Source organism: Acomys russatus, chromosome 19 (assembly GCF_903995435.1).
Source record: "Acomys russatus chromosome 19, mAcoRus1.1, whole genome shotgun sequence".
Lineage (NCBI taxonomy): Eukaryota > Metazoa > Chordata > Mammalia > Rodentia > Muridae > Acomys > Acomys russatus.
Window position 1 is genome coordinate 16,214,833 of NC_067155.1, and position 25,942 is coordinate 16,240,774.

At 53.3% G+C, this 25,942-nt stretch overlaps 1 protein-coding gene across 1 annotated transcript; it reads right to left on the reverse strand.

The window, feature by feature from the left end:
- On the reverse strand, window positions 1–25,728 carry Bckdha (branched chain keto acid dehydrogenase E1 subunit alpha). The gene is made up of 9 exons (XM_051162625.1): window positions 25,596–25,728; window positions 9,593–9,778; window positions 9,407–9,493; window positions 6,462–6,570; window positions 3,235–3,396; window positions 1,524–1,730; window positions 1,230–1,371; window positions 890–1,061; window positions 1–334 (listed from the first exon to the last, which is right to left on the reverse strand). Exons 1-9 carry the CDS (start codon window positions 25,701–25,703, stop codon window positions 164–166), a joined length of 1,344 nt encoding a protein of 447 aa, XP_051018582.1. The 5' UTR covers window positions 25,704–25,728; the 3' UTR covers window positions 1–163.
- Between the last annotated feature and the right edge of the window lie 214 nt (window positions 25,729–25,942).

Here is a 25,942-nt window from a genome sequence, read left to right on the forward strand (position 1 = left end):
AAGTAGCCTGGGGGAGCAGAAATGGGGAGTGGGAGTTACCCCACGACAGTCTGGGGTGCCACCCTGGCCACTGAGCATCTTAGTAGCGCTGACTAGGGAGGGGCAGAATCTTGCCAGCACCCTGCCCCATTCAGCACAGGACTGCCCCAGGGTGGCTAGGGCATCACTTGTCAAAGTGGTCCAGAGGGTAGTGCTCCCCATAGGTCTGCAGATGCCGTGCCAGTGACTCCTGCTGCCTGCGGAGCTGGGCAGGCATCTCCTGGTACACGTCAGAAAAGAGCAGGCTTATGCTCGGCTTTAGCTTCCGCTCGGCCTGCTCAAAGGCCTCCATCACCTGGGAGACACAGGAGAGTAAGAAGTGGCTGTCCCCTTCACCCTGCCTCCCAAACCCACCCCTTTGAAGCCTCAGCCTGGGGTTAGTCAACAGTCCAGATCCCCAGCTCTGGCCTGCAAGGACCTGACAGCGCACTGAGCAGCTGACAGTGGGGGGAACGGGAGTAGACGCACAGGATGCAGAGACGGGCAAGGACTCCTCGCAACACCGGAGTCAGGGCTGAGCCAGTACGCACTGTGCAGCCCGAGGCCAGAGCACATCTGCCCTACACCTACAAGGGGTGACACTATCTCCAGCCGCAGCCCAGCTGGAGCACTCCCACTTCACGTGCACCGGGTTAGGAAGTGGGTACCCCAGGAACTTAGAGATGAGCAAACTGGTAGGTGACTTGCGGGGTTCCACTGGGAACTAGTGAGTTTGCTGAGGCCATGTGGTCCAGGAAGCTTGGCTCCAGAGGCCACACAAAGGTCCCAGGTCCTGGGCTCCCATTTTCCCGCAGTCCTCCCTGTGCAGGGCCAGCGGAGCCCACACCCTGGAGCTCCAAAGGGTCCGCACCTTCTTCCGTGACTGCTTCCGCCAGGTCTTCTCCTGCTCCTCATCCCACCAGCCCCGGCTCAGCAGGTACTGCCTCAGCCTCGAAATCGGGTGGTCCTGCTTGTCCCAGTAATTGACCTCGTCCACTGAACGGTATGCTGAGCTGTCGTCGCTGGTGCTGTGGTGCCCAATCCTGCTCAGGGGAGGAGACATGGATCAGCTGGGAGTGAAGGGGTCAGAAAAGGACAGAGCAGTGACAAAGCAAGGAAGGGAATGCACTATGTCGTGGCAAGGCCGTGTCCTGGGGGCAGAGAGAGGCTAGCCAGAGCCGTGGCTGCAGTGATAGGAGGGCGACAGACACCTGTAGGTCATGGCCTCAATGAGGAAAGGCTGGTTCTCCGCCACAGCCCGCCGCCGGGCCTCCTTCGTGGCGTTGTACACCGCGAACACATCGTTGCCGTCCACGCGGATTGACATGATGCCGTAGCCAGGGCCCCGAGCCGCTGCAGGGACAGAGGGTGCCAGTCAGGCCTCGGGGGAGAGAATGAAGTGTGCTCCACTCACTGCCTCCTGGGCCCTCGCTGTGTCAGCACCATGGGAAGAGAGCAGGAAGGGGAGCGGGGGGGGGGCGGGGGGGGGCGGCGCAGGCCCTTACCTATGCCATCCCCACGGTACTGCTCGGAGGTTGGTGTGGAGATGGCATAGCCGTTGTTGCGGCAGAAGAAGATGATAGGGCACTCCAGGGTGGCAGCGAAGTTGAAACCGGCGTGGGCATCCCCTTCACTGGCTGCCCCCTCACCAAAGTAACAGATGACGATCCGGTTGGCGTTGGCGCGCTTGGCAGCATAGGCTGCTCCCACCGCTGCATGGGCACATGGATGACAGAGTGTGAGTAAGAATAAGGACCCCGTGTGTGTGTGTGTGTCTCATACGCACGCGTGCGCGCGCACACACACACACACACACACACACACACACACACACACACACACACACACGGCCTCAGGCTTAGGAAGGGTGTCAGCAGGTGTCACCCGGGGCCTGCCCACCACAGCCTTCCCCCTCAGCTAACTGGAGTACGGTCCTTCCATTTGCACGGGCAGAAACTGTGCACTGACCCTGAATCCAGCCGGCCATGCTTCCGCCACCTTCCGAGGACTGCCAGCCTGGACCTCCCACTGCAGCCCAAGCCACCACCCCATCTCCTAGTTACTGAGTAGCCCACTGCCCCCACCACTGCTCCTCAACCTGTCATCCAAGGGACAGCAGCAGACTCTTACAGTGTGAGTCCGGCGGACTCCGTCCTAACTCTGGGCTCTCACCGCACTGTGGGCCATAGTCCCTGCAATAGCCACTAGGCTCACCTGCTTGCACGGCCCCCCCCCCTTCGTCCTCTGGTCTGTCCACACAGCTCCCTTCCACACTGCTTCCAGTCTGCCCTTCAATGCCTCTGCCACTCCCCCTGCCGACCACTTTGTCCAGAGCATCCTAGGCACCCTCTCCACTCTCTTCTCTACCTATCTCCCCCAAGCTAACATCAGTATCAACAGGGCTGACATGTGTCACTCTTGTTCAGAGAGCCTAGGGTGACACCTGGCACATGGCCATTCCACACATCTGCTGAACGAGGGACTCCAGTGCACCGTAAAGGACAGAGCTCTACCTCCCACCTCTGTCCCAAGGAGGCCTGCAGACTCACGAGCCTCACACCTAGACCGGGTCAACAGACAGGCCCCTGACACTGTGACAGACTCTGGGCCCAGGAGGCCACAAGAGAGCTGATACTTGGTCTGTGTGCTGCATGAGCACAGACCCAGCAAGCTGGCAGTCTCTCTAGTATTCCAGGAGCTTCGGGGCGCCTACCCATGCTCTAGGGAGTCCATGTGGTTCTGAGGAGCAAGGCTAGCCAGGGCAGGGTAGACCGGGGGCTCTGTAGTCACAAGAACCCATGAGTGAGTCCATGCCCCCCTCCCTACCGCAAGTCCCTAGTAAGTCATTTCCTTCTTTGGCTTCAGGTTCCTGTTTTTTTGTAACAGGAATACTAATGCATGCTCGATTTCCCCACAGCAACTGCCAGTGTCATTAGACAGTCTGAGTGTGGCCATGAGGCAGTGCCTGCTCCTGCTGGCTCGGGGGGGGGGGGGGGGGGTTGGTGCAGGGGTGGTGTGGAAACGGCAGGAGTCTGGGAAGATCACCCACGGCTGCTGCATGAGTGGGGCACCACGAAGCCGTCCTCTAAGAGACCCCTTGAAAGCCAGGCTCTAACAGGGCAGCACCCAACTAGTAGGCTGGAGGCCTAGACCCACAGACCCACAGAGAGGTGTGTCATAGGCATGGCATGCGTGACGCTCAGCACGGGTCCTCACCCTGAGGGATCTGTGTGGCCAGCGGAGAGGAGATGGTGACGAAGTGGCGCTCCTTGCAGCCATAGTGAACGGGCATCTGGCGCCCCTTGCCTGGGTCACTCACGTTGCCATAGCACTGGGCCATGAACAGCTCCAGAGGGTAGTCCCGGTACATGAGCACACCTGGCAGGAGAGGCAGCTGTGAGGCTCATGCGTAGGGTAGGGGGGATGAGTGTCACACCAGCCTTGTGGGCAACCTGGAACCAGCCCCGCCCTCCTGAGAGCTTCAGGTCAGTGTGGGAGGGCAGGCTGTGGGCACAGCACTCTGGATGCCAGGCAAGATGGCGTCTTGAATTAACTCTCAGTACGGAGCACTGTCTATAACTAAACTGCATATGACAGGGCTACACTGCACAGAAAATGGCAGAAGGGATTTTGTAAAAACAAAAACAAAATCAAAAAATAAAAAAACCCAGAAAATCAACAAAACAAAACAACTGGTTTCAATAGCTAGATGTGGCGCACGCCTTTAATCCCAGCACACGGGAGGCAGAGGCAGGTGGATGCTGTGAGTTTGAGGCCAGCCTGGTCTATAAAGGGCTGTCCAGGACAGCCAAGGCTACACAGAGAAACCGTCTTGAAAAACTAAACACAACAACCACAAAAAACTTGGTTCTGGCCTTTAGGGCACATGGTCAGTTGGGGGAAGAGCCACTCTATATGTGGCTTTTTAAATTATTTGGTAATTTCATATATGAATGCAATGGATGGAGGTGATCCCCATGCCCCGAGCTTATCACCCTGATCCCGACATCCAACTCTTCCTGGGACCCCGCCATCTTCCTTCCAACTTTGTGTTGTTTTCTCCCTTCCTTCCTTCCTTTCTTTCTTAACTCACTGGCCAGGAATGGTGAATCAAACCTTTAGTCCCAGCACTTGGGAGTCAGAGACATACGGATTTCAAGCGAGTTCAAGGCCAGTCTGGTCTACGAAGTGAGACACTGTCTCAATAAATAAATGTCATAAAACAGAAAGAGCGGGCTGGAGAAATGGCTCAGTGGTTAAGAGCACTGTCTTGCTCTTCCAGAGGTCCTGAGTTCAATTCCCAGCAACCACATGGTGGCTCACAACCATCTGTAGTGTGATATGGCGCCCTCTTCTGGCCTGCAGGAGCACATGCAGGCAGAGCACTGTATACATAATAAATAAATAAATCTTTAAAAAAAAAAAAAAACAGAAAGAGCTCACTGAATCCTATGTGCTACCCCTATGCTCATAGATACAGGGTACCATCCACTGGCACATGGGCCACAACACTGAGGGAAAGCGCCCTCCTTCCTTGGGGGGCTGTCAACACACCTCTTTTCTTTCCTTTTTACAACAGTGCACGGCATAGAACCCAGGACCCCAGGCAGGCGTGCCAGCAAATACTCTACCTTGGACACACCCCCAGCCCAGGGTCCCTCCCCACCCCACCCCCCAGAATAACTGAGATCTGTGTCTTGAACTGATCCTCTTCCACCTGCAGGACAGGAAGAAAATCTGCTGGACCCCAGATCACCATCAAAGGTGGCTCGCACCTGTCTGCACAGTCAGGACTGGATCGCTTCAGGACAAGCTGGAGTCCTCTCGCTATAACTGCAAGGGGTCACAACTCACAGCCATGCCTCAGGGCAACACTGTGAGTACCCCAGAGCCTGAGCTCACACAGAAGCAGCTGTCAGGTGTCCAAGCTGGCCTTTCCCAACCCTTTACTGCCGAATTCATCTTTTCATATGAAAAGTTGGTTGGTGGTGGCTCACCACCACTTGGGAAACAGAGGCAGGCAGATCTCTGTGAGTTCAAGGCCATCCTGGTCTATAAAGCTAGTTCCAGACCAGCCATGGCTCTGTAGTAAGACTTCGTTTCAAAGCAACAAAAAAGGTCAATGGGGTCTCATGACAAGCAGCTTGTTTGCTTCTTGAGGTAGGGCCCACTTTTGCAGCCCTGGCTGTCCTCAAACTCACTATGTAGAGCAGGCTGACTTCAAAAGAGATTTGCCTGCCTCTACTTCCCAAGCACTGGAATTACAGGTACGCCCCACCATATCCACCTGGCCTGGACTTTTTTTTTTTTTTTTTTCTTGACAGGGTCTCTCTGTGTAGCCTTGGCTGTCCTGGACTCGCTTTGTAGACCAGGCTGGCCTTGAACTCACAGAGATCCACCTGCCTCTGCCTCCCAAGTGCGGGGATTAAAGGCGTGTGCCAACACCACCCAACCCTGGCACAGACTTTTCATGTAGGCCAGGCTGGCCTTGAATTTGTAGCAATCTTCCTGCCTCTGTTTCCTTGTGCTGGAATACTCTCACTGGGCTTTTTGGGAGTCTGGCTACGTAGCCTCTGCTTCTGCACGTGCCACCACGCCTTGGCCTTCATTCCCAGCCATCTGCCAGATGTCTCTGGATGGGCACAATAAATTCTTAAGGACCTGGCTGCAGGTGGAGGAGGAAGTGCGCCTTGAGACTGCCCACAGACACACAAGACACAGCCACTGGGCCTTCTACCCGAGACCTGCCAAGCAAGGGCGGGAAGACGGTGCTCTCACACACAGTCCCAGGCTGGTAATGTGCCTGCCTGGTATGTGTGAGGCCCGGGGCGCCATCTCCACCAACACCAACCATGAACCAAACTTCCAGCCGCCACAGGCCACAGCGCCCAGGCAGACCTGAGCTGCACCAGGAAACAGCAGGTCCCATGGGAACTCCTGCTTTGCCTCAGCACCTGCTGCTGCGTCTCAGACCTGAACAAACACCACTCCCTGTCACCGCCCCACTGGGAATGTTCCATCTGGTCATGGAAGGGCATCCAGCGTGACAAAGAGAGAGGGCCGCCGCTGGGTCAGACGTCAGTAAAGAGGACTCACCGGGCTCTACCCCTTGGGAGGCACCTGCACCAGGCCAGCCTTGGCTCCTCAAGGAGCACAGCACCTCTGGGGAGTCCAGAAGTGCCCTGTACGAGGTAGACAGCTGTCCAGCTGTGTCCCGCCCTCGGCCAGGCCTGAGCCTCAGCATCCCTCAAGCAGCCGTTCAACTGCAAGAGGTGCCACCCCACACCTCACAGCCTGTCACAGCCTCACCCACCCTGCTTGCAATGCTGCTGCTTGGGCTGCCGAGGCCTTCACAGCACCATGCAGCTCCTGGAAGAGCCCCAGGGAAAATGAACTGCAGTGCTCAATGGACACCCAAATGCGCCAACCGCCAACAGACATACCTGCCTCCCGGTACTGGCCGAACACCAGGTCCGTCCGGTCCAGGGCGGCGGCACTCCCCACATGTGTCCCCTCCTCGCCATAGTTGGTCATGTAGAAGGAGATCCGGCCCTGGAGGTGAAGGGGCCAGAGGTCTAGGCTTGGTGAAGGCAGTCCTTGACAGAGAAACCTGCGTGTCTTTTGTTGGGTGTCTTTAAAGACAGGGCCTCTCTGTAGCCCTGGCTATCCTGAACTCACAACGTACACGCGGCTGGCCTCGGACTCACAGCCATCTGCCTGCCTCTGCGTCCTGGGTGCTGGAATGAAAGGGGTGTGCCACTGTGCCCAGCTCCTGCCTGACTCATAATCACCGGTCACCACTGCACTGGGCTACAGGAGCCCCTGCCTCCGGAAGGGACTGGATGGACAGTGAAGGCCGAATGACCAGAGCCCAAAGGAGGACACAGGCAGGTACAGCCAGATGTGCAGAGAAGCTGCTGCGCTGAGCAAAGGCGGGGGGGGGGGGGGGAAGGCCTACACAAAAGCCCGAGGGAAGACAGGAGGCCAAACGGCTGTGGCCTCAGGTAAGAAGGGGGGGAGGTGCGCCTGGACTGTCCGCTAGCACACCCTGCAGAAGCGCTGCAGCCTCCCCCAAGGGCATCTGCAGAGAAGGGATGGCGAACAAGACCACAGCCAGGCAGGAGAGAGAGGCCGGGAGCTGGGCAGACAGTGGGAGGGGCAGATGGACAGAGCCCTCAAAGCCAAGTTAATGGTGCAGAGCGACCACCGACCACCCTGGCTAGCTACTTTCGTCTCTCTGTCCCTGGGCCTGGAAAAGACACTGGGGCTCCCAGCCCCTCTTGCCAGCCAGAGGTGGTTGGTCAGGGACAGTGTTAGCCTGGGGCTTTAATGGAATCTGGTTTTCTGGATAAGGGAGCCTACTGCTGGCACCACCCCACCCCATCTTCTTCCTGCCTCCCTTGGGGCCAGGATGCCTGGACCTGTGTGCATGAGGCAACAAGCACAGAACAAGCACCAGTGAGGACGAGGCAGGGCGTGGGGTGGGTGTCCAACAGCGCCGTGCAGCTGCTACTCAGCTCCCGAGGGAACATCCGGAAACAGAGAGAAAGCAGGCAGGGCGATGGCAGAGAACAGATGAGACCGTGAAGGGTAGACACCGGTCAAGTTTGGACAGGCTGTCCGCTGTGGGGTATGAGCAGAGATGACACCAACCAGAGCTACGGCGCCAAGATGGAAGTCTGCCTGGAGAGTTGGGGAACCCCTGGAGTAGGAGATCATGTGGAAGAGCTCTCCCTGAACTGTGCCTCAGGACTGCCCACCTCTGAAGGGCGCTTTCCAGCTGGCTGGGAAAGTGATGGAGAAGGGCTTTTCTTTATGTGGGGAGCCAATTAAATGTTAATTGACTTTCTGGTGCCAAGAAGGTGGGCGGGAGCTGGGTATGGGGGGCCTTCGGGGCTGCCAAGTTCAGTCAGTATGTGGAGGAAGCTGGGATGCACCCCCACCATGGGCTAGTGGCAGAGCCTGTCCACCCAGAGTCCTCCCCACCTCCTTAGCAGAGCACCCATCGCGCCACAGGCAAGAGCTACCCAGATGAAAGGACTAGTGCAGTCTCCCTGGAAACTAGGAAGGTCTGAGGACCTGTACAGACGGCACTCAGGGCTCCGCCCTAGAGAGCTCTGAGTGAGGAGAGTCGAGATGTGCCTCCCACCTTCCTTCTACTTGCTGCGTGGAATTAGACTCCAGCGGGTGCCTGGATTCTGAGAGTCATAAGGAGACCATGAAGAAAGAAAGCAGCGCTATCAGCACAGCAGAGCCATGGAAGGTGGCAGCAGGACATCCACTGCCACGTGGCTGCCACCGGATGAGCTCCCGGCTCCCTATTCCTAGCCTTTTTTATCCCGGAGGAAAACTAGTCACCTGTTGAGTACTACTTTTGATTTTGTTTCTTGAGCTTTCCTTTGGAGTGAGGAGTCTGTCACTGGCGCCCAAGGACACTGTCCTGCATATGTTAGGTAAACTCCTGCCATTCTGGATAGCATAAGTCCCATCCCAACACTACAGGATGGATGGGACACTGGCTCTCACTCATTTGTTTATTGGGTGGGGGTGGAGAGGCAGCTTTGAGATAGTCTCTCTCTCTCTCTCTCTTGGTTTTTTTGAGACAGGGTTTCTCTGTGTAGCCTTGGCTGTTCTAGACTTGCTTTGTAGACTAGGATAGCCTCGAACTCACAGCGATCCACCTGCCTCTGCTTCCCAAGTCCTGGGACTAAAGGCGTGCGCCACCATGCCTGTCTTTCTTTGTAGTTCAGGCTGGCCTGGAATTCACAGCTATCCCACTGCCTCAGTCTCCCGAGCACTGGGATCACCGGCTGCATCACCATGCCTGGCTTTGTTGTTGCTGTTGTTCATTTGTATTGTTTTAACATATATTGGTGTTTTATCTGCATGTATGTCTGTGGGTGTCAAATCTTGAAGTTACGGACAGTTGTGAGCTACCATGTGGGTACTGGGATTTGAACCTGGGTCCTCTGGAAGAGCAGTCAGTGCTCTTAACTGCTGAGCCATCTCCCCAGCTCCCATTATGCCTGGCTTTCAAGCATTTTCTTTACTTATTTGTACAGGTAGTGACAGAAGCCAGGGCAAGGCAAGCACTCTAACACTGAGTGTGCACCCAGCTGTCACACAGTGCGGGAGCCAAGACAAAGACAGGAAAAATGTCCTGCCCAACGTCATGGCTGTGATGGAGACACTTTTCTCTGCTGTGTACTTGGCAGGTGTTTCCAGTGTGTTTGGATGAAACCTCTCCCACGTTCTCTCAGTGCCTCAGCAGAACCCCTGGAGCTCTCAGGACACCACTGAAAGGACCCCCTATACCACCCCTCCCTTGTACACAAGCACAGGTAGGTGCCTGGGGTGACCCACCCCGCTGCGGCCCGGCCCCACGAACCTGCCGCTGGGACTCGTAGAGAATGCGGTCCATGGTGTTGAGCAGCGTCATGCTCCTGTAAAACTTCAGCACCTCCTCCTGGGGCAGCTGCAGGCGGAGGCAGACACAGGGGCAAAGTTGGGACCAACGGAGGGGTCAGGCAAGGGACCTGGGCATGGGGGGCCTGGGGACGGGGAGCAGGCTCACATGGGGGTCTTCACTGGGGTTGATGATCTGGCCCTGGCGGTCCATGACACGATAGATGGGGATGCCGGAGATGACATTGGGCTGGATGAACTCAAGCTTGTCTACAAACTCTGCAGAGGCCCCTGGAAACTGGGGCTTGTCGTCCAGGGATGGGAAGTGCTGCTGCTGCTGCTGCCTGCTGGGGCGCTGGGGAAGAAAGGCAGAGAGTGCACCATGAGAGCAGCTGGAGCTCAGCTAGCATGGAGCCCAGGCTAGCCTCAAACTTGTTTCTTGTCTGAGGCTAGCCTTCAAGTCCTAATCCTCTCCACACCCCACTGTGTTTTGTTTTCAAGACAGAGTTTTTCTGTGTCGTCCTGGCTGTCCTAGAATGCATTCTGCAGACCAGGCTGGCCTCAAACTCAGAGATCTGCCTACCTGTGCCTCTTGAGTGCTGGGATTAAAGGCCTGTGACACCACTGCTTGGCTATGGGGACCAATTTCTTTCTTTTTTTTTCTTTCTTTCTTTTTTAAGATTTTTGTTTATTATGTGTGCAGTGCTCTGTCTGCATGTATGCCTACATGTCAGAAGAGGGCATTACATCACATTATAGATGGTTGTGGGCCACCATATGGTTGCAGGGACTTGGACTCTGAACCTCTCGAAGAGCAGTCAGTGCTCTTAACCTCTGAGCCATCTCTCCAGCCCCAGGGACCAATCTCTTAATGGGTGACATGGCAAAGTGATTTTTCCCTTCATGCATCCCCTGGTCACAGGAACGTAAAGGTCGCTGGACACAACAGTGAAAGCCTGTAACTCTAGCGCCTGGGCGATGGGGCAGGAGGTCACCTCAAGGCCATCTACACACAAGGTCAGCTACACACAGAGAATCTATGTCAAAAAAAAAAAAAATCCATCTGGAGTGAGCTTTTTAAAAAAGGCATACTTATGGGGCTGTGGTGACCCACACCTTTGATCCCTGAGTTTAGGAAGCAGAAACAGGTGGAACTCTGTGAGTTCAAGGCTAGCCTGGTCTACAGAGTGAGTTCTAGGATAGCCAGGGATACATAGAGAAACCCTGTCTCAAAAACTAAAATAAAATAAAATATAAAAGAAAAGGGCATGCTTATATAATGCCCCACAGGGCATCTGTAAGTCTTTTTTTTGGGGGGGGAGGACAAGCTCCTGCTACCCAGCCCAGGCTGGCCACACGATGCTACTGCCTCAGCCTCAGGGCAGCTGGCCTTCCAGGTGCTGCCTCTGACAAATTCTACCAGAGCTCTGGCCTTCCCTTCTCTCACCTGGTGAAGCACATCACCGGCATCGGTGCCTTCTCCCTGCCAGGGCAGCCCCTGTGCTAAAGCCAAAATGGCCACTCAACAAGTAGTGGAGCACCTGCTCGCCCCCAGGCCCGTGCGGGGCTCTAGGAACCGCAGGCATCTGTCCTTGTAGCCCAGAAGGGGAAGACACGCCAACCAAACAGGAAAGGAGGCGACTCCTGTCATCCCACAGCCTCGAGGACAAGAGCAGGGCTTCTCTGAGAAGGTGACACAAAAACTGAGTCCTATAGTGTAACGAGCAGGCCAGGACGGGGGCAGAATATGCCGAGCACAGAGCCAGGGCCGGCACACATCCTTCGGAGAGGCCCGCGGTGGGCTCAGAGTGGCCAGGAGTCCTGCAGGGCCTTCACGCCTCTCAGAGGTTAAAGCTCCACATACTCCTCTCCACGAAGATCTGGTTTCCAGAAGTTTCACTTTGCTCCTGTCCTCTATCTTTTATACATAAACAGAACACAAAGCCAGGCACACACCACTAATCACAGCACACAAGGTGAGGCAGAAAAATGCTGAGTTCCAGGACAGCCCTGGGGCACAGAAAGAAAACCCCACCATGCACAGCAAACAAAAAGCTAGGAATGATGGTGTGCACTCCTAACCCTGTACTGGGGCGCTGAGGGAAGAAGAGGCCACAAATTCAAAACCAAAAGTGTGAGATCGCTTTAAAAAATAATAATAATAAAGTTGAGCTTGGCAGCTCAATCTCTAACCCTGGGAGGTGGGGACAGGAGATTTGAGAGCTATTATAGCAAGTTCAAGGCCAGCCTGGGCAACGTGAGACCCTGTCTCAAAAAAACAAAACAAAACAATAACAACAACAAAAAACAAAACAGAAAAACAAAGCTTAGAATGTGGCTCAGTTCAATCTGAGATCGAGTGCTTGCCTAGGTCACTGACGCTCTCGTGGGTTTGGTTTGGAGTGGTGGTGCACGCCTAGGAGGTAGACGGCAGGAGTAGCTCCTGACTGAGGCCAGCCTGGGCTGCAGAAGACTCTGCTTCAAAAAATGAAAAAAGAAAACACAAAGAAATAAATCAAAAGCCAGGCAGTAGTGGCTCATGGCTTTAATCCCAGCACACAGGAGGCAAAAGCAGGTGGGTTTCTGTGAATTTGAGGTCAGCCTGGTCTACAAAGCGAGTCCAGGACAGCCAGGGCCACATGGAGAAACCCTGTCTTGAAAAACCAAATCAATCGATCAATCAATCAATCAATCAATCAATCAAATAGTTGGACTGTACACTTCAGTCTTCCCCGAGCATGTCCTAGTGCCAAGTCCCAGGAAAAGTCACTTGCCAGAAAACCCTGACCACAACAGAAACCGGCCTGAGGCTTCTTTAAAGGTGTCTTCAGACTTCCTGGAGGGCCCTCTGCCCCATGTCGGTGATGGAGGTGACGGAGGCTGCTGCGCTGGGGGCAGGGCTGGGAAGCACTCACACAATCTTCCCACACTGGCCTCCCTCTATGAAACCCACAGAGGCAACCCAGCCTCAGCACAGGGAGGGCGGCTGAAGAGGGAGAAAGACTGCCACCTCCTAACAACACTGGCTTGTTGCTTACTAAACCTTTTTTTAAATTTTTTAAAATTAATTTATTCTTGTTACATCTCAATGTTTACCTTTTTTAAAGATTTATTATTTATTATTATGTATACAGAGCTCTGCCAGGGGAGGGCATCAGATCACATTGCAGATGGCTGTGAGCCACCATGTGGTTGCTGGGAATTGAACTCATGACCTGTGGAAGAGCAGTCAGTGCTCTTAACCTCTGAGCCATCTCTCCAGCCCCACTTACTAAACCTTTCTGGTTCGTTCTGCCGTCCCATTTCTTGACGTCGTCGGAAAACAGGTAGAGAACCGTAAAGGAGGATACCATCGGAGAAGGCACGTCTGACAAAGCCGTCAAAAGGCCTGAGTGCTCAGGATGTGACGGACTAGCTGGGAGGCAGCCTGAGCTTCGCTTCCTTGGGGCACCAGGTACGCAAGGAAAAAGATGAGCTAACAGGCTTAGGGAGGCAGACGAGCTTGTGCCAGGCCACAAATCTAAAAACACGCGTCACAAGTGGACTTCCAACCGAGCAGGCCTATGATTCAGACCCCAGGACCCCGACCCAGCTGCCGCAGTCTGTCTAGCTCCCACATGTCTGCATCTTTTCTCCCCACAGCAGCCAGGCTTCCTCTCAGCTCAGCAGTTAAGGGAAGCCACAGAAACAGCGGCTTTCCCACCAGCTACTTCCCACCTGCGTCCTCTCCCTTCTCCCGAGGTCCCAGCGGGGGCAGCAGCTTCCTGGGCATGATTATATGCATTTGTGGCTGTGAGGAAATTCTCACTCCCCACAGCAGGGCAGGTTCAGGCTGGTAACCCTCGGGCACACTCGTCCTGTTTGTGCAAGAAGGAAGCAAGCAACCTCTCCTCGACCTGAGCTCCAGGCACAGCAGGGCCTCGGTACCTACCTGGAAGGTCTCTTTGTTCCGTGTCTGTCTCCCACGCGTGCCACAGGCAGGGGAGCCACCCGAGCTGGCTTACACAGCAAGCGCTCCATAGCTAATTACCCTACACACGGGCGAATAAGCGGTTGGTTGAGGTCAGCGGCTCTGGAGTTCAACGGACCTGCGTTCCACTTTCTGAGCTCACAGGGTGGCTCTCTGCAAACACTGAGTTTTCTCAAGTCTAAAAACCTGCAGACGGCTATGTGCAAAGTTCCTCGGGTGATTTACACAGAGGTTCATGTCAGCCTGAGCATAATATGTGCTTGAAAAGTGGTAGGAAGGTGGGGCCTGGAGGTGCCAGCATGAAGGAGGAGGACAAGAGACCAGCCTGGTTTAAACAATGACATCTCGTCTCAAAAATAAAGAAACACAGACATGATGGATTCTCAAGGCTGAGGCAGGAGGGCCATAAGTTCAAAGCCATGGAACAAGACACCATCTCAAGGAAAGAAAAAAACAAAACCAGGGCTTCAGATGTCTGGTTAATGACTTAGAATGCACAACGCCCTAGATCCAATCCGAGCACTACAGCAACCTATCACGAAGGCACATCCTGTGGTTTCATCGATCTAACGGTAGGATCAGAAGTTCAAAGCCATCCTCCACTACATATGCTAATTTCAAGCCATCCTGGGATACATGAGACCATCACAACAAGCCAGCAAGCAGGTAGAAGACGCATGCCTAGAGCCCCACTGTGGTGCTCTGAGTGACAATGGCCGGCACGGACTCATATCTGGATGTTTAGGAAGTGGCATTAGGTGTGGCCGTGTGAGGAAGTGTGTCACTGGGGACGGGCTTCGAGGTTCCCAATGCTCAAGCCAGGCTCAGTGTCTCTTTCTTCCTGCTGCCTGCCAATCCAGATGTAAAACCCCAGGCTTCTCTCCAGCACCATGTCTGGCTGCCCAATGCCATGCTTCCCACCATGATGACAACGGACTCTCTGACCCTGTGAGCCAGCCCCAGTATCTATTTTCCTTTATAGGAGGGCCATGGTGTCTCTTCCCAGCGATGGACACCCAGACTGAGACACTTGCTCTGCTACAGCGAGGCAAAGTAGTAATGAGTTCAAGGCCACTGTGACCTCCACTATGACCCCTACACTGAGACCCCCCACTATGACCCCCACACTGAGAGCCAAGCGAACCCACCAAGAGACACGAAGGTTGCAAACATAACGCGGGAAAAGCAGACATGATGGGAGAGCAAGAAGATCCATGCCTCTGAGGATGGAATTTGATACCAGACTTTGGCCCTACCAAACTTCAGAGAGAGAGATGAGAGAGGAGACGCGGTTATATAAAAGGCCGAGCACTGAAGACTCAGGAGGAGCAGGCGGAGCTTAGAGACTGAGAACAGGATGCACCCGTCCACACGCCCAGGTGTGTCTTCCCCACTGCAGTGGGCCTGGACCATGCTTTCCGACCTACACGTGGGAAGGCCGCTCCTGCGAGTCACTGCACTAATTCAGTGAGATCTTAAACTAGCCAGCAGTGAAGATGGCCGCTCCTGCGAGTCACTGCACTAATTCAGTGAGATCTTAAACTAGCCAGTAGTGAAGATGGCCGCTCCTGCGAGTCACTGCACTAATTCAGTGAGATCTTAAACTAGCCAGCAGTGAAGATGGCCGCTCCTGCGAGTCACTGCACTAATTCAGTGAGATCTTAAACTAGCCAGTAGTGAAGATGGCCGTTCCTGCGAGTCACTGCACTAATTCAGTGAGATCTTAAACTAGCCAGCAGTGAAGATGGCCGCTCCTGCGAGTCACTGCACTAATTCAGTGAGATCTTAAACTAGCCAGCAGTGAAGATGGCCGCTCCTGCGAGTCACTGCACTAATTCAGTGAGATCTTAAACTAGCCAGCAGTGAAGATGGCCGCTCCTGCGAGTCACTGCACTAATTCAGTGAGATCTTAAACTAGCCAGCAGTGAAGATGGCCGCTCCTGCGAGTCACTGCACTAATTCAGTGAGATCTTAAACTAGCCAGCAGTGAAGATGGCCGCTCCTGCGAGTCACTGCACTAATTCAGTGAGATCTTAAACTAGCCAGCAGTGAAGATGGCCGCTCCTGCGAGTCACTGCACTAATTCAGTGAGATCTTAAACTAGCCAGCAGTGAAGATGGCCGCTCCTGCGAGTCACTGCACTAATTCAGTGAGATCTTAAACTAGCCAGCAGTGAAGATGGCCGCTCCTGCGAGTCACTGCACTAATTCAGTGAGATCTTAAACTAGCCAGTAGTGAAGAGGCTGGATTATGGGCTGGGTGGTAAAATGCCTACAGAGAAGCGATGTGACCACACCCAATGACCATATTTTTCCTTTGCCTCTTCTTGGAGGTGGGGTTTGCCTGGTGACCAGTGACAGAGAATGGCAAAGCTGCCCAGACAGGGACAAAGTCCTGCAGCCACAGAAGACCCAACAGGAACTGGGCAAGCTCCCTGATGGGCCTGCAGAGGCACCCTCATGGCCATTCCTTCCCTCAGGCACCTCTGTGAACAGCACAAGCTCAAGCAGAGTGCCGTGGGACAACATTCCGCGGCCTCGGTCTCTTCTTCCGGTGCACATTCTCATGGGCATCACAAGGATGGCATGAGCTGACATGTACACATGACCCAGCCCAGGGCCTGACACATAAGGAACGTATGATAAACATGAGCCACTAACAGGCTGATGGATAACCGTTCCCTGTCAGGTACATCCAAAGCATCTGCTCTAAGGGAGGCCTGGATGAGCGCGCGCACAGGAGCACGGGCAACCTGAGAGAGCAGCTAGCCTGCCTGGGAACAGCAAAGACTCTAGAGCTCAGGGTGGCTGCGTAGGCATGTCGGGCCAGCAGCAGGAGGCTGAGGCAGGAGGAGCTCAGGTGCAAGGCCAGCCTGGGCTACAAGACCCTCTCAAGATAAAAAATAAATTAAAAAACAAACAAAAAAGGCTCTGGGCCTGGCACTCGGGGACACTGGAGAAAGGATGACTAACGCAGATCAGTAAGACCTAACGATGGGGCTGGAGCAATGGCTTAGATGTTAAGAGCACTTGCTGCTCTTCCAGAGGACGGGGTTTGAGTCCTGGCACCCACATCAGCTGACTCACAACTCCCTGAAACCCCAGCTTCAGGGGATCTCATGCTCTTCTAGTCTTCACAGACACCCACACAAATGTGCGCACACACGCATGCACACACACACACACACACATACAAATAAGTAAATAAATAAAATAAGACAAACCTTAAGAGGAAAAAAAAGCCAACTATGAACGCAGGTGCCGCATGAAGCGTTTATCTCAGTGTTCACTGAACCTCAAAGCCTCCTTGTGAGGCAACTCCATCAAACACACCCCAAGTGGTGAGCCTGACATGTGCTGCAGCTGCCTGAGCCGAGAAGGTGGGGTTCAGAACATATCCATCATTTGGGGTGGGCCTGCTAACTACACTCTCTCTGTGGAAGAGAGCCAGAATTATCCAAACCCCCTGAGCCTTGAGCCCTGAGGCACGGGGCCAGCAATGGGCTCTCTAGGCCTCGGGGACGCAGCAGGCTTTCAACTCTAGGCTCTCCCGGTGCTGCAGGTAGAAAGCCCAAGGGCATTTCACTCCTTCCCTGAATCAGTCAACATCAAGCCAGGTGCTGTCCCTGGAGGAAAGCAGTGGCTGCTGTTTCAAAACTCCTGACTTACTTAGTCCTCAGAATACAGAGGAAGCGCCCCTTAAGAATCCCTGTTTTGTGCCGGGCGTGGTGACACACGCCTTTAATCCCAGCACTCGGGAGGCAGAGGCAGGCGGATCGCTGTGAGTTCAAGGCCAGCCTGGTCTACAAAGTGAGTCCAGGATGGCCAAGGCTACACAGAGAAACCCTGTCTCGAAAAAACCAAAAAAAAAAAAAAAAAAGAATCCCTGTCTTAGCCGGGCGGTGGCGTCTCGCCTTTAATCCCAGCGCTCAGGAGGCAGAGGCAGGTGGATCACTGTGAGTTCGAGACCAGCCTGGTCTACAAAGCGAATCTAGGACAGCCAAGGCTACACAGAGAAACCCTATCTCGAAGAAGGAAAAAAAAAAAAAAAAAGAAAGAAAGAAAAAGAACTGCTCTCTTGGGGAGAAGTTAAGAGCTCTGACTGCTCTTCCAGAGGACCTGAGTTCAATTCCCAGCAACCACAGGTCGCGTGCAATTCTCCGGTAACTCTAGCCCCTGAGGGCTCTGGCGCCTCCGGCCTCAGCACGCACACACCTGCAGCTGAGGACAGAGACACAGACACACACAGACACACAATTAAAAAGCCCGGCATGGCGAAGCACACCGTTAGTCTCATACGCAGGGGCAGGAGGACTGCATCAAGTTCCGGGCCAGCCGGGACTACACAGCAAAGCCCTGGGGAAGACGCACAGCCCACACTCGAGCTGGGTGGGGGAGCCCACACTCACAATCCTAGCACGAGGACGTGAAGGTAGGCGGATCGGGAGCTCACCGCTGTCCCCAGTTACAGAGAGCGCATGAGATCCTGTCTCAAAACCAAAACAACACATCTCTCTCTAACCCTTGCCAAGGGCAGGACGCACTTCTCTGGTTTTGCCGATGGAAACTAAACCGTACAGTCTCACACCTGCCGGAGGAGCTAGGTCAGGCAGGGAAAACACACTCACGGGGCCTGGTGGTCACCTTCAGGTAGTTCCTCCTCCACTGTCACCACCCCTGTGTCCCCTGCAAGAGAAGCTACTGTGAACAGATGGTGCAACCGTTTGTCCCTTAGGACCTGCTTTCTCCAGCCTTGCACAGTCTATCAGACAAAGCTGCTCGGGTGACGGGAACACTTCTGGGCCTCGCGACATGGTCTTCTCGCGCCTTGGAATCACAATGTCACCCAGGTAAGATCTTTACACAGGCACGAGGCGGGAAGCTCCACAATAGCATACTTGCCCAGCATCCTCCAGGGCCACGGTTCTAGTCCCGGAACTGAAAACACTATGCAACAAAAGCCAGACGTGCCGTGTTGCATACAGGACGCAGAGGCAGGAAGATAAGGGTCAAGACCAGACTTAGAGTTCAAGGCCAACGCCAGAGACATGTTTAATCTGTAAAGGCATTTGCCACGACGCTTGATGGACTCAAGGTTGATGGTTTGACCTCAGGGACCCCAAACTTGTCCTCTCACCTCCACAGTGGCATGCATGGCCACCTCCCCCTCAAAACATAAGTTTCTTGTTAGGTCAACAATATTGGACTAGAGATATTTCCAAGCTAAACACCTGAGTGTGGCAGTGCACACCTTTACCATCAGTTCTCAGGACGCAGAGGCAGGAGGATTAGAGGCCAGTCTGCTCTATGGAGCAAGTTCAAGGCCAGCCTAGGACTAGAGTGTGACGCAGTCTCAAAAACAAACAAAACAGTGGCCAGTGTGGATGAAGTAGGTGGTGGGGCTGAGCCTAGCTCTTCAGACCCTAGCCCAAAGCAAGTGTCCTGGCGAGAGGCTGCTGGGGGGGGCCAGGGGGGACTGCGTGAGTGTCACCACACTGAAGTGTCTGAGCTGGGGGGACAGGGGGGACTGCGTGACTGTCGCCACACTGAAGTGTCTGAGCTTCCTCCCTCTCCCTGGCAGCTGGGAGGGAGTTAGGCTTTGGAGTCCACGGCTCCACAGTCAGACTGAACCTCAGTTTCCCCATTTCTCACAGCAGTGCACTGCACTTTGTGTGTTGAAACTGTCAGTCACAAAGTGTTTCATAATGTGAAAAACCCAGCCAGATTTCTTAAGCCGTCAGCGAACACCCCTAGGGGTCCAGCCACTTAACATTGCAACACAATGCTGTTATCTGAAGTTTACACTTAGAGCTTCAGCACAGTTTGCAAAACTGTCTGGTGAAAGTCTTCTCTCTGCTAGAATCACAACGCAACCCAGGTAAGACCTTTACACTAGGGACCTACCTGGAGGGGAGACAGCATTAGCTCCCACAAGTTATCTCATGCATGCACACACAATAAATGAAAGTGGAATTAAAAACATAAAAAAACAAGTCCACTCCCTGTAGCGCTCTGACCCTCACTTGTGGGGTGGGCAGGGTTCCTAGGGCGCTGGGGTGAGGGAGGTTAGAGCCAGGCCCCTCCTCCTGACCCACCTAACAAAGCCACGGCTACACAACCCCCAGACCCTTCTCCCAAGACCTCAGCTCCTCATCCTCATCGGGCTAAAACTGCACCTTCCAGCCATGGACGGTGGCTCACTCTACACACACACACACACACACACACACACACACACACACACACACACACACACACAACCACCACCACCACCACAGCACACCAAAAAAACTCCTATTTTAGCTAAGCTTATAATTCCTGTCTCGGTACACTTAGCCTCCAGGCTACAGGGTAAGCACAACAGGAGCGACATCAGCAAGAGCCACCTCCTTTCGGCTCACAATACCCACTGGGCACGTACACAGCATCTGGAGAGCCTTCCCAGAGCACCGAGGCCGGGACCAGGTGCCTGAAGCAGGCCCATTCATGATGAAGAGCCGGGACCTGGCTCTAACCTTAGTCCAGCACCCTAGGAACCCTGCCCATCCCACAAGGGAGGGTCACAATGCTTCAGAGAGTGGATTTGTTTTCAAGTTTTTAAATTACATTTGTATTTATTGTGCGTGCAAACGTGAGATAGCTTGTGGGTGCCGACTCACTCTCCTCCAGGTGGGCCCTGAAGACCAGTCACCAGGCTTGACAGTCGCTGCCTTTACTCTCTGAGCTGCTTCAAAGGCCTTAAGGGTGATTTTTCCCCCTTCAGGGTCTTGCCATGTAGCCATGGCTGGTCTAGAGCTAGGTGCAATCCTCCTGCATGCACTACCATACCCAGTTGCTGCAGGGCTGGTGACTGAACTCACAGCTCTGTGCCAGCTGCACAAGCATTCTGACCCACGGGAGTAGCTAAAGAGTTTTGGGTTTTTTCTTTTTCTTTTTTTCTTTTCTTTTGTTTGTTTTGTTTTGTTTTTCTTTCTTTCTTTTCCTTTTTCTTTTTTTTTTTTTTTTTTTGTGTGTGTGTGTGTGGTTTTTGTGTGTGTGTTTTGTTTGTGCGTGCCTGCAGGGAAGAGTCACAGGCAGCACCTCGAGCCCGACTCCCACAGTGTGGTTTCCTTCCTCCTCTGCTCCTGGAGCAGCAGAGACATCTGCTGCAGCATCAGGGGCAAGCGGGACAATGAAATGCAGCCGCAGCCCAGGGCAGCAGTGGCCAGGGAGAGGTGCTGAGAGGAGGGCTCCAGGTGCCTCTTCCTGAGGCTCTAACAAAGCCACAGCTGTCCCCCCTCCTGACCCTCCTCCGGAGAGCTCAGCTCCTTGGTGCCATCGGGATAAAGCTGCACCTTCCAACCAGTGGCTCATGCCTGCGACCCCACCCCTTGGAGAGCTGAGGCAGGAGGAATGCTACCAGTTTTAAAGCCATCACAGGCTATACAGTGAGCTCCAGATGAGCCTGCACCAGAGTGAGACTGTGTCTCAAAAAAAAAAAAAAAAAAGTTTTCTCTGTGCTCCCTAACCAAAGCATGGGGTCCCTTCAGCAACAGGGTCCTGTCCAGTTCTGGGCGCCTCTGGGGCCTCCCTGATAACAGCCGTGCCTGACGCTGAGGCTGCCATTCAATACTGGGAGCAGTAGTGTTGACTGATGTGGGGGCTTCTGTTTAAATGTTCTTTTTAAGGAAAAAAAATGTTTTATTAGCTTGAACACTCCTGGGGCTTCACGAGGCTTCTCCATACTATCTTGGTCCTGGCTGCCCACCCACTTCCCTGTCCCTATGTGAACTCTCTGCCTTTAGCTCCCAGCAGCCTCTCCCTGTTCTTCCACAGCGCGATGTGCCACTGTCCCCCTCACTGTATTTTGCTCACTTGGACAGCAAGATCATAGTTCTGCACACCTCACTTTGTGTGCCCTTGCCTGGCCTCATGTCCCCAGCCCAGTCACAGCACTACCTGCTGGGGCCCTTGTGCCCGCAGCGTCCCCTCTCTACCTCCATCTCACCTGCCCTCTGCTGCCCTCCTGCCCTAAGTGCATCTCCTCCTCACTGCCCGCCTGCGGTCCCTCTTGACTTTCCTAGCTTCCATACGTACATCATGGTAAAAGCATAAAAAATTTGAAGCCAGAGCCTCCCGTGCACTTTGACACATGAGAAAGTACAATGTTTGTCTTTTGTGGCCTGAGTGACCTTACTTGGTATTTTTTCAGCTCTATCCATTTGTCTGCCAATTTCATGGCTTCAGTCTTCTTTATATTGAGTAATAATCCACTGTGTGAATGTATGTGAGTACACACGTGTGTGCATGCACACACACCACACTTGTCGTTATCTATCTGTCAGTTAATGAGCTTCTCAGTTGATCTCACTTCCCAACTACTGTCAACGGAGCAGTGATGAACTCGGATGTGCAAGTGTCACTGTAGTAAGACACACAATCCTCTGGGCATATGGGGCCCTATGGTAGATCTGCCTACAGCTGTGAAAACGCTGTAGGCTCAGCCCTCGAGCGCCTGCGCCAGTTTACAGCGATTGTGACTGGACAGGCGGCAGGAATCCACACCTGCGACTGAGGCAGCTGCATGACTGCCCTGTGCTGAGAGTAAATGACTTCGGGTGCTCAGCTGTAGATGAGACAATAATAACCACGCCCCACCCAGCTCAGGGGACACTGTGAAAGAGGGGACAGGAAGAACAAAAGAAGTGGAGGATGAGCGGGCGGTGGTGGCGCACGCCTTTAATCCCAGCACTCAGGAGGCAGAGGCAGGCGGATCGCTGTGAGTTCAAGGCCAGCCTGGTCTACAAAGCGAGTCCAGGACAGTCAAGGCTACACAGAGAAACCCTGTCTTGAAAAACCAAAAAAAAAAAAAAAAAAAGAAGAAGAACTGGAGGGTGGGAGAGTTGCTGTGGTCACCTATAAAAGATCTGCACAAGGGCTGGGTGTGGTGGCGCGTGCCTTTAATCACAAGATCAAGCCAGTTAAAAGCTCCAGCAAGGTTGGGGGAGGGGCTCCCTAACCCATCCCCAGCTGAAGAGTTAGTAGCTGCTGCTGGCTGCCGGAGAAGGAAGAGTCATTTTTCTTTAGGCCACTAGTAGGTTCCCCATGCCCCAGTGGCTGAGTCTACACCCATCGTATATGGGCAACATTAACTGGACTCAGTGGAGTGAAAAATACATGCTGGGTGCAGTGGTGCACTCGGGAGGCAGAGGCAGGCGGATAGCTGTGAGTTCCAGGCCAGCCTGGTCTATAAAGTGAGTCCAGGACAGCCAAAGCTACACAGAGAAACCCTGTCTCAAAAAAACAAAACAAAAGTAAAAATAAGTCGGGCATGGTGGCACACACTTGTAACCCCAGCACTCAGGGACGTAGAATCAGGTGGATCTTTTTGAGTTTGAGGCCACCCTGATCTAAAAGCAAGTCCAGAACAGCCAAGAGTACACAAAAAAACCCTCAAAACAAAACAAAACAAAACAAAAAACAACAACAAAAAAACCCTGGCATATAGCCAAAACACTATGAATGTAACGTTTATATAATTCCTGATTGTCTCATGGTTCTTCTTGCTGTAGGTAGTTTATTTTATATATATATAAAGTAATGCAAATGTATATGTAAAAAAAAAAGAAAAATAACTAAAAAAAGAAAAAGTCCTCAAGAAAACAACAACAAAAAAAGTGAAAATAAATACATTCATACATTCATACATACATAAGAAAATGCCAGGGCTGGAGAGATGGCTCAGTGGTTAAGAGCACCGTCTGCCCTTCCAGAGGTGCTGAGTTCAATTCCCAGCAACCACATGGTGGCTCACAACCATCTATAATGTGACCTGATGCCCTCTTCTGGCCTGCAGGTATACATGCAGGCAGAGCAAAGTATACATAATAAATAAATAAATAAACCTTAAAAAAAAGAAAAGAAAAGAAAGAAGATGCCTTTAATCCCAGCACTTGGGAGGCAGAGGCAGGTGGATCACTGTGAGTTCGAGGCCAGCCTGGTCTACAGAGTCCAGGACAGCCAAAGCTATACAGAGAAACCCTGTTTCAAAAACAAAACAAAACAAGAAACACACACACACACGGAAGGAAAGAGAAGAGAGGGAGAAAAGAGAGAAGGGGCTGAGGACATAGCTCAGCAGGTAGAGTGCCTGCCTGGCATGTGTAAGTCCTGAGTTCAATCCCCAGCACCACATAAAACCAGGCACGGTGGAGCACCATGCCAAGCCCAACACTGAGATGGAGGCAGGACAAGCAGACATTAAAGGTCATCCTTAGCTATGTATAATGAGCTGGGTGGCTAGCCTGGGATACATAAGACACTGACCAAAAGGCCGAGAGAAACAGAAAACCTTAAATACACAAACCAGTGAAAGCTAGAGACTGCTCCCTCCCAAGCGTCCTCTCAGATAAGTAAAGAAATGAGAGGACGGAGCCAGCAGGCAAACAGATCTAATCAGCCGTGGTGACCTTTCCCTAGGCTACCTCGCTTCTGCTCCACGCTCAGCCTACCTGCCCAGCCAATGAGGAACAGCACACAAACAGGAGCCCGCCCTACCCTGTCCCCCCCCCCCACCCCCCCACTCCCCCACCTGCAACCTTTCTATATTTGCTTGCTCCCGCTGACAACCTTCCTGGGTACCCACATTTCACTCCTAGCCCGTCCTCTCACCTCTGCTTACCCCCTTCTGTTCCTACCCAGAGCCTCTGCCTGCATAATCCATCTTCTCTGCCCTACGAACTATTTTTCACCAGGGCATTGCCAGCCCAGCTCCCTCATTCTGCCCCCCCCCCGTCACCTTTTTCCTCTCCCAAACTCTGACGTCTTGATCCTCACCGCTCATGTAAGGCCGACATTCTGTGCTGCGTCCAACGTGCAGTGCCATCACAAGCGGGCACTTCCACGGCGACGCTATGAAGTGGCCACCTACTGGCAGTGTACAGAGAGGTGCAAGGTGCAGTGCCTTGCCCCTAACTGGAAAGTGACAGACCAAAAAAAAAAAAAAAAAAAAAGTAAAACCCTGTGGTCCAGCCCCAGAACCCAACCACTTAACCAGACCTGTTTTTGTGGGAATTTTACTTCAGAACTCTCTAACCAGGCATCAACAAGACTTTTCTTTTTTTAAGACATGGTCTCACTACGTAGCTCTAGCTGGTCTGGAACTCACGGAGATCAACCTGCCTCTGCCTCCTAAGTGCTGGAATTGAAAGCACGCGCCACCACACCAGGCCCTCGATTTTTTTTTTAACCTTTTTGAGTTTTGTTTTGTTTTGTATTTCTGTTTTTTGGGTTTTGTTTGTTTGTTTGTTTGTTTTGAGGCAGGGTCTCATGTAGCTTAGGCTGGTCTCAAATTCCAGGCTGGCCTCAAATTCCTGATCTTCCGCCTCTACCTCCCAAGTGGCTGGACTCAGTCATGCGTCACCGTACCCATGTAGACAAACAGAGAGGGCTAGGAGCCAAATTCTGGACGCATCCCATGCTAGGCCAGCACTATGTCTCTCTCTGAGGTACATCACCAGACCGCAAACAGCATTTTGGAAGCGTTTGTCCTGTCCTCAGCAGCAATGGGTCAAAAGGGAGGCTGAGCTTTCCTCAAGTGTTTTTTGTTTTTTGTTTTTGTTTTTTGTTTTTTACCCCAAGCAAAGCCGGCAGCCAGGCGCGGCGAGTCACGCCTACGATCCCAGGCCTTGGGAGACATCGGGACTGTCGCCACTCTGATGGCACCTGAGTGAGTTAAAGGCCACCCTGGACTCCTGAGCGAGGAGACCCTGTCTCAAAACCTAAGGTAGGCGAAAGACCATGTCTGGACTTGCCTTTGCCTCCCTTCACGACCATCTCCTGTGCGCGACAGTCACGGCCGGGGTCCCTCGCCTCGACTCTTGATCAGGGGACATACGAATCAAACCAGTTTCTTGTTCAACTCGCTTTACAATCGGAATCTAAGTAAAGGGATAAAGAAGTGCAGGACCCGATGCAAACCTCATCCGCCCTTCCGACCCCCACCTCCTCATCCCCGACTTGTCTCCTTCCCTCGAGATCCAGAAGGAATCCGAAGGGATTCTTGCCCTGAATTTCTCTCCAACAAGTGCCCTGGTCCTTCTGAGGTCCTTTTGAGTCCGCTCTTCCTTCACCGGCCGCGGTGACCCCCAAAACGCGGTTAAGAAAAATAACTTTTACGTTTCTATTTCTCCTCATGAAAGATCATGCTGGGCCCAGGTACTCACGGATATAGCTAAGCCCCGAGCCCCAGGCCGCCCCAGCAGCAGGAGGGCAGCCTGGCCCAGGCCACGGCTCGGCCTCCAGAACTTGGCCACAGACATTGCCCCCGCCATCTTGACTAATAACCACTCCTCCTTTCCCACTGCCTAGACGTACGGCTGCCCCATTCGATGCCTTACTCAAACGGCGGCACCACGAGGCCAATTAAGCTACCTGCGTCCAGCAACCCTGCGTCAAAGAGGCATAAGTGAGTTCAGATCCCAATTTTCCACCCTCTAAAACCGCTCCAATCGTCCGCTCATGGTCGCTCCAACGTCAGGCAAGAAACAGGACAACCTGACTAGACCCTCAA

Excerpts from the sequence above, each read along its gene's own strand:
- Bckdha (XM_051162625.1), bottom strand. The coding sequence starts at position 25,703 with ATGGCGGGGGCAATGTCTGTGGCCAAGTTCTGGAGGCCGAGCCGTGGC. Across the intron at positions 9,779-25,595 it reads CTCGGGGCTTAGCTATATCC|CGCCCCAGCAGGCAGCAGCA; the intron begins GTGAGTACCTGG and ends TTTCTTCCCCAG. Across the intron at positions 1,062-1,229 it reads ATTGAGGCCATGACCTACAG|GATTGGGCACCACAGCACCA; the intron begins GTGTCTGTCGCC and ends TCCCCTGAGCAG.